At 42.5% G+C, this 20,442-nt stretch overlaps 1 protein-coding gene across 7 annotated transcripts in view; it reads right to left on the minus strand.

Moving 5' to 3' along the window:
• Positions 1-16,522: 16,522 nt before the first annotated feature.
• Clhc1 (clathrin heavy chain linker domain containing 1) overlaps positions 16,523-20,442 on the minus strand; it is a 39,613-nt gene continuing 35,693 nt past the window's right edge. For all 7 annotated transcript variants that reach the window (XM_036200969.1, XM_036200968.1, XM_036200971.1 and 4 more), the window contains one exon: positions 16,523-17,244. In XM_036200969.1, the coding sequence (XP_036056862.1) occupies positions 17,051-17,244 (194 nt within the window). In that variant the 3' untranslated portion in view covers positions 16,523-17,050. The remainder of the gene's footprint in view (positions 17,245-20,442) is intronic.

Below are 20,442 nucleotides of genomic sequence, written 5' to 3' on the forward strand. Positions count from 1 at the left end.
TTTGCTTTGTCATTTCTATCTTCATGTGTTGTCCCTCATATTTGATCTTTGCAACAAGAAAATGGCATTAGAGCTGGGCTGAGAAATTATTTCTATTTTGTAGTTGTCAGAATTAAAACAGAGAAAAGTGACTTAGCTGAGTCACTCGAAAGGCAGACAGTGGTCATGAGGGGGAACCCTGACCCCTAACCACTGGCTCCTAATCGCTCTCCCACTTCCGCTGGGGTCTCAGCCACCACTCACCTTCTCTCTCTTCCCTGAGTGGACTCTTGGGCCATCTGAGAGGAGACAGGATTCAGTGTGCACCAAAGTCCTGTGCCTGCCTCAGCTCAGTGAGGACTCGGGTGATGACGTATTTATATGGTGGCAGACCTTGCGTTTGGGATCAAATGTCTGCTCCTTCCTGGATTACCTCACAGTAAAATAGACTAATGTCAGTGTCTGTTGCCTGCTCCCTAGTTGCCCCAAGTCACTGGAGGGCCATTCCAGTTCGCTTATGAGCTACTCCACCACTGAGTCATGACAACAACCAATGGAGATTTATAGCTCCAAGGACTTGGAGACACAGCACTCAGCCGTCGCTCCCGTGCTCTTCTGAGGGCCCTTGGCCTAGTTCTGTTTATGTTGCTGTAATAAAACCAGAAGCAGCTTAGAGAAGAAAGGGGTTTTGTTTGTTCTACTTTAGTTCACAGGTTACAGTCCGTTGCGGAGGAAAGCCAAGGCAGGACCTAGAGACAGGAACTAAAGCAGAGAATGTGGAGGAACACCACTGACTTGTTCCTGTGGGCTCAGCCTACTTCTTATACAATCTGGGACCACCTGTCTGGGGGTGGCACTTCACATCGTGGGTAGGTCTTCTTACATCAATCATTAATCAAGAAACTGCCCCAGAGATCACTCTTCCCAGTGACAAAAACTAAGCAGCATAGTCCCATGGGACTTCTCATGACATCACTTCATGGGCAGAAGGCAACTTCCTGTGTACAAAATAGAAAATGCAAATGTGGGGAATTCACACAGGGTGGACAGAGGGCAAGTGTTCATATGATTATCCCAAGGACTTCTGTTCTATTCAGAGGCAGGGTTGGCCTCCTTTAGCTACTGATTGGTTCTCCATACTTCCCTTTTTCAGCTCATCAGCTTGACATGTGTTGTGGAATATTTAACTATGTAAAGATGTGTTACAATTGTTTAACTATGAAAAGATGTGTTGCCATTTTACCTCACCTTTCAAAAGCACCTGATTCATCTAATAAAAAGCTGAATGGCCAATAATGAAGGAGGAGGGGTAGGAGGGACTTCCAGGCAGGAAGAGTAAGTAGGAGGAGGAATTTAGATTCAGGGGAAGAAGGAAAAGGAGATGACAGGGGGATGCTAGGGGTAGACAGACAGACAGACAGACATAGAGGAAGCATGAAAGTAGGGTGTACAGAATGAAAGAAAGGTAAAAAGTCACAAGGTAAAACGTAAATAAACAGAAACAGGCTAAACTAAGTTATCAGAGCTAGTGAGACAAGCCAAAACTAAGGCCAAGCATTCACAATATTAATAATAAGTCTCTGTGTCTTTATTTGGGAGCTGGTTGGAGGCCCAAAGAAAATGCCAACTACAGATATGCTATCACATAGGTGCCCTCAGTTCCCTAGTCTCTTGCATTCCAAGGAATCCTAGATCTGCTGCTTTACAGAATAATACTGAGGAGTGAATGTGATATGTATAAATATGTTTGCCATTGGTGCTGGGGCTTGAACTGTGGACCTTGTGAGTGCCAGGTAAGCACTCTGTAACTGAGCTATTTCATCATCCTTTCTAAACCATTTTTTTATTTTGAGACAGGGTTTCAATAAGTTAACCAGACTAACCTTGAATTTGATTTGTAGCCCAGACTGGCCTGGAATTTGTAATCTCCCTGTCTCAGCCTTTACCACCAGGCCTGGCTTAGGAAATGTTTGCTGTAAATAATATTTGATAATTATATAATTTATCAGCATACTACTGGTTAGACTTTAGCTCTCTCTCTCTCTCTCTCTCTCTCTCTCTCTCTCTCTCTCTCTCTGTGTGTGTGTGTGTGTGTGTGTGTGAGAGAGAGAGAGAGACAGAGAGACAGAGAGACAGAGAGAGAGAAAGAGAGAAAGAGAGAACGTGTGTGCAGATGCTTGCAGAGGTCAGAAGAGGACGTTCAATTCTGTAGTAATAGAATGACAGTTCATTGTGAGCCATGGGTCCTCTGGAAGAGCAGCAAGTACTCTTAACTACTGTGCCATTTCTGCAGCCACCAGCACTGGTCATTCATTTAACAACCCACGTCTGTGCAGGGGCAGCTCCCACAAGGCTGATCCTTGAGAAATACACTAGCTGCCACTTGGTCCAGGGGAGGTACCCAGCAGGAGGAGTCGGGAGAGGACTTCTTCCCAATCCCTCCCTGTTTGGTGGCCTGTTTCTGGCAGTAGCCCATAGCCACATGTCCCCAAGTGATGACAGCTTCCATAGAGTCTCCTCTTTCTATAGGCTCATTCAATGGCTCAGGTTCAGGGTCTCGTTCTCTCTTGTCCTTTCAACCTAGGAAGGTAATAACTTCCCATGGATGAAAGTCTCTGGGCACCTCAACATTCCTTATTTGTCCCTTTAACACTATCTACATACATTCACAATCATCCTTTTATTAATGTTTTAAGCTTTTGAGATATAGTCTGATTTTCTGTCTGGCCCCTAACCAACAAGTTCATATATCTCAGGACCCCCAGCTATTGGTCATCCTGCTGCCCTTTCCTTCCTTGGTAATGGAAATATGTTGGCATCTAATTGGCTGAAAAGATCAGCCTCGCCCTCAGTCATTACAGGAGCTGAGACCGAAGTGTCCAACGCTTTCAAATTCCAGGCAAAAGGAGCTTGCCCTTCCTCCCCCCTCATCCTCCTGGGGGCAGAGGCCTAGCAGCACATTCTTACAAAGCAACTCAGTGTAGGCTGCCAGCAATCTGACATCAAGATGGAAGAGTACAGAGAAGCCTCTGAGGCCCTGCATTTTCTGGAATGTAATGATTCTGCTGATCGCCTGTGTCTGGCAATAACTATTCCAGTTTCAAGGAGCTTAAATCACTTCTTTGTCCTTTTGGCTGTGTAACTAGGGCACCATTGAGAGTCGGTGGGGGTGGGGGAGTGTTGTTTAGTGTGTGTATGTGTTTGTTTTGTTTTGTCTTTGCCTTGTTTTGGACAAATCAAACCCACTCACTTGGGAGAATGACAAGACCATTAGGAATTTTCCCCAGTAGTCTCCAGCGACCCTTCCTCAAAACAGTGCTGCTTCTGCCCTCAGTTTTCAATGCTAAAGAAATGCCTCCTTCCTCACAACAGGAGAGGCGTCTGCTGTGGGGGCTCCAGGACCCTCTGCTCTTTCCTGGTCACTATAGCCTTCTCTGCCACACCACTCAGGGGCTCCTGGGACCTCATCCCGTGTTTCTTTACTTCTCTAAACCCAAGAACATTGTTAAAAGAAAAGGTTAAGAGCTTCTTGTGTCCCAAATCAGAAGAGCCCTCTGGTGTGGGACAGAGAAAACCACTATTTTATTTAAAACAGGTTGATTATAAATGCAATCTATTTCTAAAGAAGAAAAGGGGATATGATATAGATATGATAGGATGAAAGGGTAGATTAATGAACTTACTTCTAAAGAGCAACAACTCATTTAAAATGTTTTACATTGGTATAGATTTTATTCTATTGATACAAACTTAAAGTTAATTTTGTTATACTGTGTGTATATTTCTACTCTTGTTTAAGGTATTATGTTTGTACAGCTCATTTTAAATTGAAATGGATAATTAAAAATAGATTAATAATTAGTCATCTATGATAATCATACTTGTAGCCATGTTAGTTAAGTCTTCTAGATATACAGAGAGATATTTCAGATAGACATGTAATCCTCAAACACTTCAAAGGTCTACAGAATATGGCATTTAAAATATTTTTAAAATTTAGACCTTCTGGACAGTGAGACATGTCTGCTCCTGGCAGCACCGATTTACTTCAGAGAAGAAGATGGGCATTGAAGACACTTCTTATGGAGTTTATCTTCACCTTGGCAAAAATAGCCATTTGGGTAAGAAACTGTTCTTGCCTGGACTGCTTGATCAACTGGACATCAGGACCCATAGAAAGGTGACCACTGAACTTTGCTTGACAAAATGGTCTTTCAGGTTCCTGCTTCACAGAGGAAACTGCCAGACATTCTACAGGACACTGAGAGAAGTGACTGAGAGACTCTAGCCCTGTGGGCTGAAGACAAATGCCCAACTTTACAAAGGAACATTAGGTGACTGTCCAGGCTGCCAGCTGTCTCTGTCTACTCTTACAAGACTCTTGAAAAATGCTTACATCCTTCTCCCGGATCTCAGGTAATATTATATCCTTCTGAGGTCTTTGATGTGGTTGAAGACTAGATAGTTATAATTTCCTCAGTTATGATAAAAGATAAGTTAGATATAAAACCTTAAACTCACAAATATAAGATAGATAGGGTATCTTCTTTAATATTGTAACTGTAATTCTTGCTTGATAATAGTTTTGTTATATGTAATTTTACTATGTAAAAGTTAAAGCCTTCCTTTAAAAAAAAAAGAAAAGGGGAAGTGCTGTGGATATCGCTGTGTGTAAATAAAGTTCTGATTGGCCAGTGGCCAGGCAGGAAGTATAGGCGGGACAAGAGAGAAGAGAATTCTGGGAAGTAGAAGGCTGGAGAGAGACACCACCAGCCACCACCATGAAAAGCAACATGTAAAGACACTGGTAAGCCACAAGCCATGTGGCAAAGTATAGACTAACAGAAATGGGTTAATCTAAGATAGAAGAAGTAGATAACAAGAAGCCTGCCAGGCCATATAGTTTCTAAACAATGTAAGTTTCTGTGTGCTTTCTTGGTTGGGTCTGAGCAACTGTGAGACTGGCGGGTGAGAGAGATTTGTCCTGACTGTGGGCCAGGCAGGAAAACTAACTACAGTCTTCCCTCGCTTCAGCTTACTCTCACTCCTTCAGGCAAGTTCAGGGTAGCTAAAAAGAACTTGCAGACCTCAGATCTGACTGCCTTCCAGTGTTCTAGCTAGCACCACCCAACGCCTAATTATACCACAACTAATCTCATATCTTGCATGTAAGTGGAAAAGGAGGTTCTTAAACACTGGGGTAGAAAGGATGGTAGAGATTTCTTATTTAGCCTTCCCCTGCTTTAGAGAGCTGAGAAGGAATGGGATTCGATCCACACTTGCAAACTAGAGCCTGAGCCTCCCCAGCCCAGTCTGTGGCTGCAGCCATTGCTGTGAGAACTTACCTGGAGGTGTTTACAGAGGACTACATAGCCACTAAAAGAGTAATGTTTAGTGTTAAAACTCCAAGGTCAGGGAAATAGGCTTCACATTTAGCTTGCCATGGAGGGAAGCAAGGAAGCTAGTTAATTCTGTATTTATTCTACATACTGGAGTGGTAAAAGGCTGGGTGGGAATGAGAGGGTAGAATGATTCTTGAATGAGTAAAGGGTTCTCACTCTGTAGACCAGGCTGGCCTTGACCTCACAGAGATCTGCCTGCCTCTGAAGTGCTGGGATTAAAAGCATCCACCACCACTGTCCGGCCCAAGTTCTTTAGAGAATTTGGTTAGGTGTCACAACACTGCCAGCCACATGTGCACGAGGTCACCAGATGTAGTAGTCTGAATGTAATTGCCCCCCATGGGCTCATATAGGGACCGGCACTATTAGGAGGTGTGGTTTTGTTGGAGTAGGTGTGGCCTTGTTGGAGGAAGTGTGTCACTGTGGGGTGAGCTTTGAGGGCTCAAACACGCTCAAGCCAGGCTCTGCGTCTCAGTTCACTCTGTCACCTCTGAATCAAATGTAGCTTCTTCTCCACTCTCAGCTCCTTCTCCAGCACCGTGTCTGTCTGCACGCTGCCATGTCCCACTGTGATGATAATGGACTGAACCTCTTAACTGTAAGCCACCCAATGCTTTTCTTTATAAGAGTTGTGATCATAGAGTCTCTTCACAGCAGTAGAAGCCCTAAGACACCCAGCACTAGAGCAGTGGAGCTGAAGAGGCTCTTTCACTTGTCTCAACCAACCAGGTACAGGAAAGTCTGAAAGGTCTTTGAAGATGATTTCCAAACTACCCCATATAAACTCTAACCATAAATATTCACCGGGCAGTGGTGCATATGACTTTAATTCCAGCACTCGGGAGGCAGAGGCAGGAGGATCTCTGAGTTCGAGGCCAGCCTGGTCTACAGAGCGAGTTCCAGGACAGACGCAAAGCTACACAGAGAAACCCTGTCTCAGAAAAAACAAAAAACAAAAAACAAAAAAAGTTCCCCTGGGGGCTGGCCCAGCAGTTAAGAGCACACACTGCTCTTACAGACGGCCTTGGTTCAAGTCCCAGCCCCCATGTGCAGTGGCTCACCGCTGCCTTAATGCCAGTTCTAGGAGCTTCGATACCTCTGACCTCTGAGGGTACTTGCATTCATATGCACATACACGCACACACACACACACACACACACGTGTACATGTGCAGAAATACATTAAAATAAAATAAATCTTTAGGGGCTGGAGAGGTGGCTCCGTGGGTAAGAGCACTTTCTGTTCTTCTAGAGGACCCAAGTTAAATCCCAGCGCCCACATAGTAGCTCACAACCACCTATAACTCTACCTCCAGGGTATCAGGACACCTTTGTCTGGCCTCAGCAGGTGTTTCACACAGATAGTGCACAGACATGTGTAAAAAAAAATCCAAAGAATTAAAAATAAATATTTTGAAAATGTCCCCCTATATAGCTTAAACCCCTAGCACCTCATAGTAATTTCTTTTTCCTTACTTGTTTCCTGCCAAGCATCACTGAGATGTTTGGACTTTTGAGTTGTGCATTATTTGTTTGCTTGCCAATGTTTAACTTCTAGTGTTTTGTGGATCTGCATGGTCAATAGTGATTGTGCAGAAGAAAACAACACAGAAGGCATATTTACCTATTTTGCTATCTTTGATTCTTTTTTGCAGAAGAACCACCTAGTAAAAATCATGTTTAACTTGGTAGAGATTATATATATTTATAAAATTTACACAAATGTTCAAAAACCATTTGGCAAGGTCTATAGCACTTTCTGAGGGTCATACTGGGTGGAGAGACAGGACATTCAGTAGATTGAGGCCAAATGCTGCTAAATATGCTGCAGACCACAAAACCCCACACAGCAAAGGACTGTCAGTCACAGTGGGGTTGAGGGATCTTACAAATGATCCCATGTTCTTCCAAATGCATTCTTTTTCCAGGAAACATTACACACTGTTCTCTCTCTTCTTTCACTCAGCTGGCTTGGAGAAGTTGAGAGCTGCTCAACTGACAAGCTCACTATCTTGTTCACAGTGGAAGCAGAGATTCAGAAAGAAGACAAGTGAAATTCCAACGTGAGGGGATAGGAAGCTTATCTTTGGTTCATAGGCTCCTTCCAAAACCTTGTGTTATATGGGGGACTGTTTCCTAAGTAATAAACTAGACATGTGTCTCAAGTAGGGTTTCTATGCTGTGGTGAAACACTATGACCAAAGCAACTTGAGAAGGAAAGGGTTTATCTGGCCTACACTCCAGCATTGCTGTTCATCACTGAAGAAGTCAGGGCAGGAACTCAAATAGGGCAGGGTCCTGGAGGCAGGAGTTGACTCAGGGGCCATAGAAGGCTTACTGGCTTGCTCCCCATGGCTTGCTCAGCCTGCTTTCTTATAGAACTCAAGACTGCCAGCCCAGGGAATAGCCCCACTCACAATTGGGTTGGGCCCTCCCACATCAATCATTAATTAAGAAAATCAGTGGTTTTCTTACAGCCAATCTTTTTTTTTTTTTTTTTTTTCAAGACAAGGTTTCTCTGTGTAGCCCTGGCTGTCCTAGAACACACTTTGTAGCCCAGGCTGGCCTTGAACTCACAGAGATCTGCCTTCCTCTGCCTATTGAGTACTGGGATTAAAGGTGTGCTCCACCACTGCCTGGTTTACAGCCTGATCTTTGGAGTCTTTTTCTCAATTAAAGATCCCTCTTCTCCACTGACTCTAGCCAAGTTGTCTAGCTAGCACATGTGAAAACTTTCAAAGCTACAGTTATGACATAAGCAATAACTTTTTAGCCTTTGCATCGATTCAAATAGCACAAACAATAAGGTCAGGAGCCATGACAGTGTTGGAGACAGTGTGGGATAGCTTCATGGGGACCAGGATTCAATGCCAATGTGGCCTTGGAAGCACCTTGAAAAGAAGTTCTGTCCAGAAATCAGAGTCCTCCTGTGAGTTTGCACCACTCACACCATGCCATCCTTGGTTTAAATGAAGAAGTCAGCACGCAAAGCTAGCACTCATGAGCCGCTCAGCAGGTAAAGGACCTCATCTTGCCACCCTGAGACCTGGCTTCTGCTGAGTCCTTTAGAACCCAAATATGGACCTACCTAAAGGAGGAAAGAGAAAAACTATCCCCACAAAGTTGTCCTGAGTCCTCCACAAGTACACACACACACACACACACACACACACACACACACACACACACACACTAAGAAAAAACTGGCAGCCAGACGGCGGTGGTGCAAGCCTTTAATCCCAGCACTTGGGAGGCAGAGCCAGATGGATCTCTTTAGTTCGAGGCCAGCCTGGTTACAGAGCGAGTTTCAGGACAGGCACCAAAACTACACAGAGAAACCCTGTCTCCAAAAACAAAAAACAAACAAACAAAAAAAGACACATGATGTCTTATTTGTTTTTAGTAGGTAATCAAGAAAGAGTTGTTGAATTAAGCCACTTTGGGTGTTACATGGTCTTGAGGCCTCCCCTTCCTGTACCCAGAAACAACTAAATTTATATGATACAAGAGAGAAATGACTTGGGTTTTTTTGAGTTCTTAAGAATAACTACTTTTAGATTGGTACATAACTCAGCTGGTAGAACACTTGCCTAGCACTAGAAACCTTGGTGTGTACAGCTGTATCAGAGTACTTGGAGGTGGAGATGGGATGGTAAAAAGTTCAAGATCACTCTCACTGTGGCCCACCTGGGATTGCTGGCACATGCCAGTACACATAGCTTTTTTATATGCACTCAGTTGTTAAAGTGTTAGAGTGTTTACTTCTTATACATGAGGACCTTAGTTCAATCCTCAGACCCTATTAAAAGACAGGTGTGCTGGCATGTGCTTACAATCCCAGAACTGAGACAGGGCATCCTAGGGACTCACTGGCCAGCCAGCCTAGTCTATTTAGGTGAGCCTCAGGCCACTGAGAGACTGTCTCAAAAAACAAGGTGGAGAACACCTGAGGATGAACAACATTCAAGGTTGTCCTCTGTCCTCCATGCACACACACACACACACACACACGCACGCACGCACACGCACGCACGCACACACGCACATACCAGCACACACACAGACAAGCATCTGCACACAAGCACATGAACACATAACTCCTTTTACAACTTTGCTCATTAAATCGGTGTCAGCCTTCACAGTCACTACCATCAGCAAATTACTGCCTCAAAATGGTTTATTCCTGGGCTGGTGAGATAATTCAGTGGTCGAGCATTCAGCATGCGCAAGGCCCTATGTTTAATCTGAAGATTAAAAAAACACAAACTATTCATCCTTTGGCCCTTTGATTGTGCACCAGGATGCACTGTCATTTTCTTCCAAGTCAGAATGGCCGCCTCTCAACAGCTCTGTCTTCACTCTACAAATGCTCAAGGTTTGTGACGTCCTAATGTGATGCTTCAGAACTATGTGTGTCCCAGCACCCAGGCAGAGAGAGCAGAGTGCTGCAGCCTGGCTTTGACCCTGGCTATCCATTTTGCATTAGAGAAACCAAACATTACAGGCAGATAGACTAGGAGTTGGAGGCTGATTTCAGAGACTTTCCAGACAGATTTCTTCAAAAAGACTATTTAGGTGTTATTAAAATTTCATCTATAGGCTTGAGAGATGGCTCAGCAACTCCCACTCTTGCTCTAGAGCTCTTTCCCAGCCCCCAACTGCTTCTAATTCAAGCTCCAGGAGACCTCATGCCTTCTCATGACCCTTCTGACCTCCTTGGGTACCTGCATTTTTGTTTGTCATATATTCGTTCCCACAGACAGACAGATACACATAAGTTAAAAGCAAACTTTTTTTCATGTATAAGATTTTCATTTCATGAGCAATCTTTCATGGATCGCAACTCATATAATGAAATAAACACAATCCTACTGGTGTCTAGTTTGATCTCTATGTCACCTGGGCTTAGGACAAGTGTGCCTCTGCATGGCATCTGCTGCTAGTGATATGACCTAGATCTTGCACACAGACTATTTCCTACACTACAAACTATCATCTGGGACCTGGATATACATGCAAGAAAGTATACAAAATATGGGAAAAATTGATACCTACAAATTACATTAAAAAGTTTCCTCCCTATCTCTTTCCCTCCAACCCTCCAGTGAACTCCTTGGCAAAGGAGAGAAACGAGCGTAGCTAGCAGAGGCGGGGCACACCTTCAAGCCCAGCACTCAGGAGGCAGAGGTAGTCGTCATAGTCCTGTGAGTGTGAGGCCAGCCTGGTCTATGTAGTGAGTTCCAGGATAGCCAAGGCTACACAGAAAAAAACCTGTCTTAGAAAAAAAAAATAGATACATAAGAATAAGAAAGGGACTGACCAGTGGTGGTGCATGCATTTAATCCCAGCACTTGGGAGGCAGAGACAGGCGGGTCTCTGTGAGTTCAAGGCCAGCCTGGGCTACAGAATGAGTTTCAGGACAGGCTCCAAAGTGACACAGAGAAACCCTGTCTTGAAAAAACAGAAACAAACAAAAAAGAATGAGAAAGAAAGGGAGGGGAGTCCTAACAGAGAGACAGAGGTGATGTTCTCCAATGCTAGGGCAACACTGCTTCTGTACTGCAACCTGAAGGCCCTGGGGTCTCACTGCCAGGGCTTTTCCTTCCTCATTAGTGACCTTATGTCAGTGCAAACCTTTTAGCTGTTGTGCTCAGTGGCCAAGCTCACCTCCCAGGCAGCTGGGCAAAATCAAAGCATGCAGACATTTCCAGCTAACTTATAAAGGGCTGATCGAGCCTGCAATTCAAAACCCTTGCATCACCTTGTAAATGCCTGGCTTTTTAAGCAGACTGAGCCCGTGCAAGTTCAGTCCCCTGGTGAAGGCTAATTTCTCACAGTTGGTTCTATGCTCTGAAAATGTATGGACATGGGGCTGAGGTTGGTGCTCAGAGGTAGCACATATTCTGCATGTGCAAGGCCCTGGTTCCATCCCCATGGGAGGGCAAATGTGAATGTGTGGCAAAAGAAAAGTTCTGGGAGCAGACAGATTTGTTGTTGCCCTTCCGGACATGCACAACCAGAGCTGAAAAGTGACATGGTTGACTCTGTGATGTATGTGGCTATCTGGGTAAGTCACAGTCAACGGAAATTCAGGCTACAGTTCTGAGGGTTGGAAGCCCAGAGGGAAGAGCCTTGTTGCTGCACCATAACAAAGCTGAAGATATCCATGGAGTGGATGCCAGCCAAGCTTACTCCCACCACAGACTCTGAGAAGTCAGGACTACAAATTTCAAATCTACTTTCCAGCTTCTGAGAGAATAATGGCATGTCCATAATCCTGCTTGATGGCTGGAACCTGCCTTAGTTGTCCCTTTCAGTAAGTCCTGGTTCCCATGCCTGAGTGTGACATGTTTTACTTAGTATCAGACCCCTATAGATACTTGGGAACACCAACGAGATACTGACATGGATAAAGGCTATGGGAGTACCAGTAAATGCTAACCAAAAAAAAAAAAACCAAAACAAAAACAACAACAACAAAAACAAAAAACAAAACAACAAAACAAAAAACAAAAAAAAATGAGACACATAAATAAGAATATCTTTATTTTGTGTGTGCATGTGGAGGTCAGAGGTTGACATGGGTCATTCCCTACTTGAATATTTGTTGAGATAGGGTCTCTGCTGAAGCTGGAGTCCACTACTTTGGCTAGACTACCTAGTCAGCAAGCCCTAGGGACACTCCTATTTCTGCCACCCCAGGACTGCTATTACGTGTGCAACACCTGGCTTTTTATATAAGTGTTGACCGTCCAAACTCGAGTTCTCACGCCCTCACAGAAGGCGCTTCACCAGCTAAGCCACACTGCCAGGTCCAGTGTGTGTGTGTGTGTGTGTGTGTGTGTGTGTGTGTGTGTGTAATGAATGTAGTTTTTTACTAAAGAGCACAACCAATTACAACTATTTGTTATTGATAATTTTGTATATCCAGTAGCTACTCACTAATTTAACTTTGCAAAGTGCTTTTTCCCCAAGAGTGAATGAAGCTGATGTGTTGTGGACATTCTGTGCATTACAGCAAATTCAGATAGCAACTAGTACGACTTCTAACCTATGTGTTAGCAATCTAACAGGTCTCTAGTCACCTGAATTAGGGAAAAGCAGTAATTGGGGGAACAGACAAGTGAGTCCCTGAGGCTCACCATGTCAGTAAGAAACCTCATCTCAGAAAAAATAAAGTGGACAATGGGAGTACAACTCAGCAGAGAAAAACAATGACAGCATGAAATTTGCAGGCAAATGGATGGAACTAGAAAACATCATCCTGAGTGAGGTAACCCAAACCCAGAAGGACAAACATGGTATGTACTCACTCATAAGTGGATTCTAGATATAAAGCAAAGAACAATCAGATTGCAACCCACAGAACCAGGGAGGTTACATAGCAGGGGGACCCTAGGAGGACTGTGGGTTATAATAAGTTTTGGTTTTACTCAATTACTGGGCAAGCCTCAGTGAAACATTTTACTATTAGGACAAGAATTTATACCCTATCAAGCTGATGATAGATAGATAGATAGATAGATAGATAAATAAATGAAAGGTAGTGCCTGAAGACAACACCCAAGGTCGTCCATGGTCTCCATATAACAAGATCACACAAGTGCACATGCATCCATACACATGTGCACCCTCACACACAAACACACACACACATGCCGTCTTAGGGTTTCTGTTGCTGTGAAGAGACACCATGACCATGGCAATTCTTATAAAAGAAAACATTTAATTGGGTGGCTTGCAGTTCAGAGGTTTAGTCCATTATCATTATGGTGGGACATGATAGTGTTCAGGCAGACATGGTGCTGGAGTGGTAGCTGAGAGTTCCTCATCTTGCACAGGTAACAGGAAGAGGCCTGAGACACTGGGTGTGACTTGAGCATTTATGAGACTGAAGCCCATCCCCACAGTGACACACTTCCTCCATAAGGCCACACATCCTAATAGTGCCACTCCCTATGAGTTTCCAGGGTCAATTTCATTCAAACTACCACACATACATAATAAATTAATTAATTAGCTAAGTGGTTTAAAAGTGATTAATGGTCATTTGTTAATCTACTATTTAGGGAAAGTCCTAAATGCTAACAAAATTATACTTACATATATATATATATATATATATATATATATATATATATATATATATATATATATACACTCCCCCCAAACAACTTGAAAAAACAAAGAAGAATAAATGCATGCAGATTTCACAGACAAGCCATGAAGAGTGGCCATGGAGCACTGTATAGACCACACTGGAAAAACTTACAGGTCTATTTATGGAGTGATGGCAGCACACTTATAGAATGGAGAAATGAGAATGAACAACTACAACCATAAACAATATGGAAAAATCTCACAAAAAGTAAAAAACAAAAGAAAGTAGACACAAAAAATAATGCATTATTTTATTTACTTAAAATTCAAAATCAGGAAAAAAGTCATTAATGGCATGAGAAGTTGAGTAGCTACCTTTGGAAGGAGGACAGGAGGCTGGAATATTCTGGGAAGGTTCTATCTCATCATGTGGGGGTTAATTATACAGATGTGTTTGCTTTGTGAATAATTCCAAAACATGTTACATAATTTTGTGAATGTAAGCAAGAGTAAAGTGAATTCACAAGATTAACAACTATGAAAATTCTAAGTTTGCCTAAGATAGATCCAAATCACCAACTGCTCATTGAACAGTTATTTTGTGCCTGGTACTATTTTTTATTTTGGTGATAAAATGGAAAATGTTTGTGTCTGGATTATGTTCTTCCCAAATTTACATGCTTAAGTCTTAACCCATAGTACAACAGAATGCGACCTTATTTGAAGACACAGTCAAATTAAAGTGGGTGGACTCTAATTCAGTATGAGTGATATAATACATATATATATATATATATATATATGTATATATATATATGCATGAGATGTAATACCTATATGTTTATTATTATATATTTACATATTATATCATATGTGTTTTATATATTGCATTACACACACACACACACACACACACACACACACACACACACACACACGAAACAGCCTCGCTCTGAGGCTGGCCTGTCACTCCATGTGTAACTTTGGTGGCTTCAGCCTGTGGGGTGCCGCCATGTCCAGCTAACTAGTATATTTATATGGATAGAATGTAGACACAGATACACATGAAGAGAAGAGGATGTGAAGAGACACAGAAAAGACTCCTTAGGCCCTTCACAAGGAAACAACTCTGTAAAATGTGATGAAGCACACTTTTAATCCCAGTATTCAGGAGGCAGAGGCAGGACAATTGCAAGTTTAGACCAGTCTCAGCTATATACCAAGTTTAAAGGCAACTTGAGTTTGCATAGACTCCATTTCAGAACCATGGGTTGGAGACACAGCTCAGTGATGCACCACAAGAACTGGAAGCTGTTCTGATTGGTTGAATATCTATTCGACTTGATTGGTACCCATGCCATACTGATTTTTAAATATTTTGAATTCATATCTACCCATAGTAAATAATTCTAAACTTTCAAATACTTACTCAAACACTTGGAATTATTTTTTTAAAATACCTCTTGTTGTCTTAAGGGGGGTTGTTTTGTTCTTGTTTTATTCTATTTCATTTGGTTTCTGAAAGACTCTCACTATGTAGTCCAGGCTAACCTCAAACTCATCACCTTTCTGCCTCAGCCTCCTGAGAGCTAGGATTCACCACTGTACCCAGTACAAAATTATTTTTAAAAAGATACATTTTTCTGATTTGGCAGGTTGATTATAAATGTGATCTCTTTCTAAAGATAAAAAGGGGATATGATATAGATATGATAGGATGAAAGGGTAGATTAATGAACTTATTTCTAAAGAGCAACAACTTGTTTAAAATGTTTTACATTGGTATAGATTTTAGTCTATTGATACAAACTTAAAGTTAATTTTGTTATACTGTGTGTATATTTCTATTCTTGTTTAAGGTATTATGTTTGTACAGCTCATTTAAAATTGTAATGGATAATTAAAATAGATTAATAACTGGTCATCTATGATAATCATGCTCGTAGCCATGTTACTTAAGTCTTCTACATATACATAGAGATATTTCAGATAGACAGGTAATCTTCAAATACTTCAAAGACCTACAGAATATGGCATTTAAAATATTTTTGAAATTTAGACTTTCTGGACAGTGAGACATGTCTGCTCCTAGCAGCACCGATTTACTTCAGAGAGGAGGATGGGCATTAAAGACACTTCATATGGAATTTGTCTTCACCTTGGCAAAAATAGCCATTTGGGTAAGAAACTGTTCTTGCCTGGACTGCTTGATCGACTGGACATCAGGACCCATAGAAAGGTGACCACTGAACTTTGCTTGACAAAATGGTCCTTCAGGTTCCTGCTTCACAGAGGAAACTGCCAGAAATTCTACAGGACACTGAGAGAAGTGACTGAGAGACTCTAGCCCTGTGGGCTAAAGACAAATGCCCCAACTTTACAAAGGAACATTAGGTGACTATCCAGGCTGCCAGCTGTCTCTGTCTACTCTTACAAGACTCCTGAAAAATGCTTACATCCTTCTCCTAGTTCTCAGGTAATATTATATCCTTCTGAGGTCTTTGATGTGGTTGAAGACTAGATAGTTATAATTTCCTCAATTATGATAAAAGATAAGTTACAAATATTACCTTAGACTCACAAATATTAGATAGGATATCTTCTTTAATAATGTAACTGTAATTCTTGCTTGATAATTGTTTGTTATATGTAATTTTACTATGTAAAAGTTAAAACCTTCCTTTAACAAAAAAGAAAAGGGGAAGTGCTGTGGATATTGCTCTGTGTAAATAAAATGCTGATTGGCCAGTAGCCTGGCAGGAAGTATAGGCAGGAGAAGCAGAGAAGGGAATTCTGGGAACAAGAAGGCAGAGGGCTGCCGCCACTACCATGAGAAGCAACATGTAAAGACACCGGTAAGCCACAGGCCATGTGGCAAAGTATAGACTAACAGAAATGGGTTAATTTAAGATAGAAGAAGTAGATGACAAGAAGCCTGCCACGGCCATGCAGTTTGTAAACAATGTAAGTTTCTGTGTGCTTTCTTGGTTGTGTCTGAGCGACTATGGGACTGGCAGGTAAGAGAGATTTGTCCTGACTGGGCCAGGAAGGAAAACTCTAGCTACACATTTTCCATGACTAAGATTACCCAAAGTTCACGTCTATGCAATCTGTCTAGTCTTCCCTTTAAGTAAAATCATGCCAAGATTCTAAACTTCAGTAGGAGTCTGACCTTCACCATATATGAATGGCAAAAGTTAGTGTAGAGCTTTACCCACATACAAGTAGAGCTTTACCCACACCTTCTTCAGTTCTAGGTATCAAATTAGATAAGAAGTGTGAGTATTTGGACATTAGCTTGTTCTAAAGTAGAAATGCTTATGCTATCTTTATGAAAAGTTATACTCTGGATTTGCTCAAGATTTCCTATAAGAAGTGACCACATGGTAGAAAGGAAGCAATAGTTTCAGTGCTTCAAGATCAAATCTAAACATCATAATAGAAGTGTGATTTATTGCTCAGAGTGTCATACTCAACATTTATTTATGTTAACTAATGCTAAAACCAGTTTGCCCAACCAATGCCTATAAAATGTTGTACAAGCGCCCTCAGCTGGTTAAAATAGAGAACTACCAAAAAACGTGCTCCATTAAGTTGATAGAATCATCTTCAGAAATTTCTGAAACTCCAGCTTGGGATCGAAGAATGAACATGATGTCATTAAACAAATTTTCAAAGCCATTTTGTAAACAGATATCTGCTATTTCCTGCCACTTTTCCAAGGAGCAAAATGAATCACTCATCAGAAGATGCTCTACTACATCTGGAAAAAAAAATACAGTATTACATTACGGAATTTCTTCTTACTTGATAATCCACACTTAGCAATTTTTTTTTATTTTTTTGTATGTGGAACTGAGGATCAAACCCAGGGCCTTGCGCTCTACCACTGAGCTACATCCCCAACCCCTATAGAAGAGAGTATTTTTTGTTGTTGTTGTTTATTTATTTATTTAGTTAGTTAGTTTTTGTTGTTGTTGTTGTTGTTATGTTCTTGGTTTTTCGAGACAGGGTTTCTCTGTGTGCCTTTCCTGGAACTCACTCTGTAGCTCAGGCTGGCCTCAAACTCATAGAGATCCACCTGGCTCTGCCCCACGTTGGGCGCCATTTGTAGTTAGAGTTTTCCTGCCTGGCCCACAGTCAGGACAAATCTCTCTCACCCATCAGGCCCATAGACGCTCAGAACCAACCACGTAAACACACAGAAACTTACATTGTTTAGAAACTGTATGGCCGTGGCAGGCTTCTTGTTATCTGCTTCTTCTATCTTAAATTAACCCATTTCTGTTAGTCTATACTTTGCCACATGGCTTGTGGCTTACCAGTGTCTTTACATGTTGCTTTTCATGGCGGTGGCTGGCGGTGTCTCTCTCCAGCCTTCTACTTCCCAGAATTCTCTTCTCTCTTGTCCCACCTATACTTCCTGCCTGGCCACTGGCCAATCAGAACTTTATTTACACAGAGTGATATCCACAGCACTTCCCCTTTTCTTTTTTTTTTTAAGGAAGGTTTTAACTTGGGATTAAAGGCGTGCACCACCATCGCCCAGTTCACACTTAGCAATCTTAAACAAAACAAATAACCCATAAATGTTGGAAGCAATATTTGGATATGGGTTGATAATATATGACTGTGGTTTCAAGTGCTATTCTAGATCAGTAAAGTAATTTATTCAACTGAAAAACTTTGTTAAAGATTTCTTTAGAAAAGTATTTTCACCAGGCAGTGGTGGTACACACCTTTAATCCCAGCACTCAGGAGGCAGAGACAGGTAGATCTCTGAGTTTGAGGCCATCCTGGTCCACAAAGTGTGTTCCAGGACAGCCAGGACTAAACAGAGAAACCCTGTCTTGAAAAAGAAAAAGAAGGTCACACCCAGAGAGGCCCGCACCTGGGTCACAGCCCGGGGCACCAGCCACTCTGGGGAAGACCTGCCCAACTGGGCCCCAGGTTCTGGCCATAGGGCAGGACCCCTATCCCCACCGGGAAGGTTCCCCCTCTCCAAGACCCTCTGGTGAACCCTACAACCTCCACACCCTGCCCGCATACCCATCTGCCAAAGACCCCAGCCACTTCTGAGACTTAGAAACCAGCCCCCAGCTTCCATCCTGCCCGGGAACTCCCATCTGGACCAGAGGTCAGAGAGGCAACCACCTCTGGGTCCCACCCGAGCACCAGCCATCCCGGGAGGACCTGCCCAACTTGGCCCCAGTTTCCGGCCATTGTCAGGCCCTGCTGGAAGGCTCCCCTTTTCCAAGATGGGAGGAAGCAGATCCTGTAGTCTCCACACCCTGCCCCCACACCCATTAGCCTGAGACCCCAGCCACTTTCTGAGACTCAGAGACCAGCCCCCAGCTCCCATCCACCCCGGAACTCCCATCTGGACCAGAGAGCCCCCAGCTACCATCCGCCCCAGAACTCCCATCTGGACCAGAGCTTCCATCCTGTCCCAGAACTCCCATCTGGACAAGATAAGGAGACTCCAGGGACTTCCTGAGACTCAGAATCCAGCCCCCCAGCTCCTATCCAGCCAGTACTCTCATCTGGACCAGAGCTCCCATCTGGAACAGAGAGAGGCTCCCTAAATCTGCCAGCTCTGTCTGGATCAAGTACACTGATAAGACCAAGAATGAACCCACAAGGAGATGGGCAGACGTCAAGGCAGAAGTACATACAACAAAATAAAGAGCAATACAGCATCACCAGAACCTAGCCCTTCTCCAACAGCTAGACCTGAACATCACGGAATAGAAGAAGGAGGAGGAGGAGGAGAAGGAGAAGGAGGAGGAGGAGGAGGAGGAGGAAGAGGAAAAAGAAGAAGAAGAAGAAGAAGAAGAAGAAGAAGAAGAAGAAGAAGAAGGAGAAAGCCTTATAACTAACATCATGAAGAGGCTAGAGCCTTATATAGAAGAAATCAAAAATAAAGTGGAGGAACAGACAAACAAAAAAATGGGAAGAATGCTATAAAAAACTAGAGGAAATTTAATTAAGGACAATTAAAGCAGAAGAAAACAATAACTCCCTGAAAGAAAATCATGAAAAAGCAACAAAACAGAGGAGGGAAACAGTCCAAGACCTAAAGAGGAAAATAGAAAAAATGAAGAAGACACTAGCAGAAGGAATGCTGGAAATAGAAAATCTGAGTAAACAAACAGGAACTTCAGATGCAAGTATAACCAACAGAATGCAAGAGATGGAAGACAGGATCTCTGGTGTTGAAGAAACGTTAGAAGAAATAGACTCATCAGTCAAAGAAAACACTAAAACCAACAAAGTCATGACCCAAAATGTCCAAGAAATTTGGGACACCATGAAAAGACCAAACCTACAAATAATAGGGATAGAGGAAGGAGAACAATACCAACTCAAAGGCACAGAAAATATATTTAACAAGATCATAGAAGAAAACTTCCCCAACTTAAAGAAGGAAATGCCTATGAAGATACAAGACGCCCATAGAACAACAAACAGACTAGACCCCCAAAAAATGTCCCCTTGCCACATAATAATTAAACAACTAAATGTACAGAATAAAGAAAGAATATTAAGGGCAGCAAAGGAAAATGGCCAAATGACTTATAAAGGCAAACCCATCAGAATAACACCCGATTTCTCAATGGAGATTTTGAAAGCCAGAAGGACCTGGACAGATATAATGCAGACACTAAGAGACCATGGATGCCAGCCTAGACTAATATACCCAGCAAAACTTTCAATCATCATAGATGGAGTGAACAAGACCTTCCAAGAGAAAATCAGATTTAACCAATACTTATCCACAAACCCAGCCCTACAGAAAGCACTAGAAGGAAAATTCCAACCTAAGGAGGGCAGATACACCCATGAAAACACAGGCAATAGATAACACCACAGCAGTAAACCCCAAAGAAGAGAAGTACACACACACTACCACCAAAAAATAAAAATAACAACAGGAAAGAATAATCACTGGTCATTAATA

Source organism: Onychomys torridus, chromosome 10, assembly GCF_903995425.1.
Source record: "Onychomys torridus chromosome 10, mOncTor1.1, whole genome shotgun sequence".
In the NCBI taxonomy this organism is placed as follows: domain Eukaryota; kingdom Metazoa; phylum Chordata; class Mammalia; order Rodentia; family Cricetidae; genus Onychomys; species Onychomys torridus.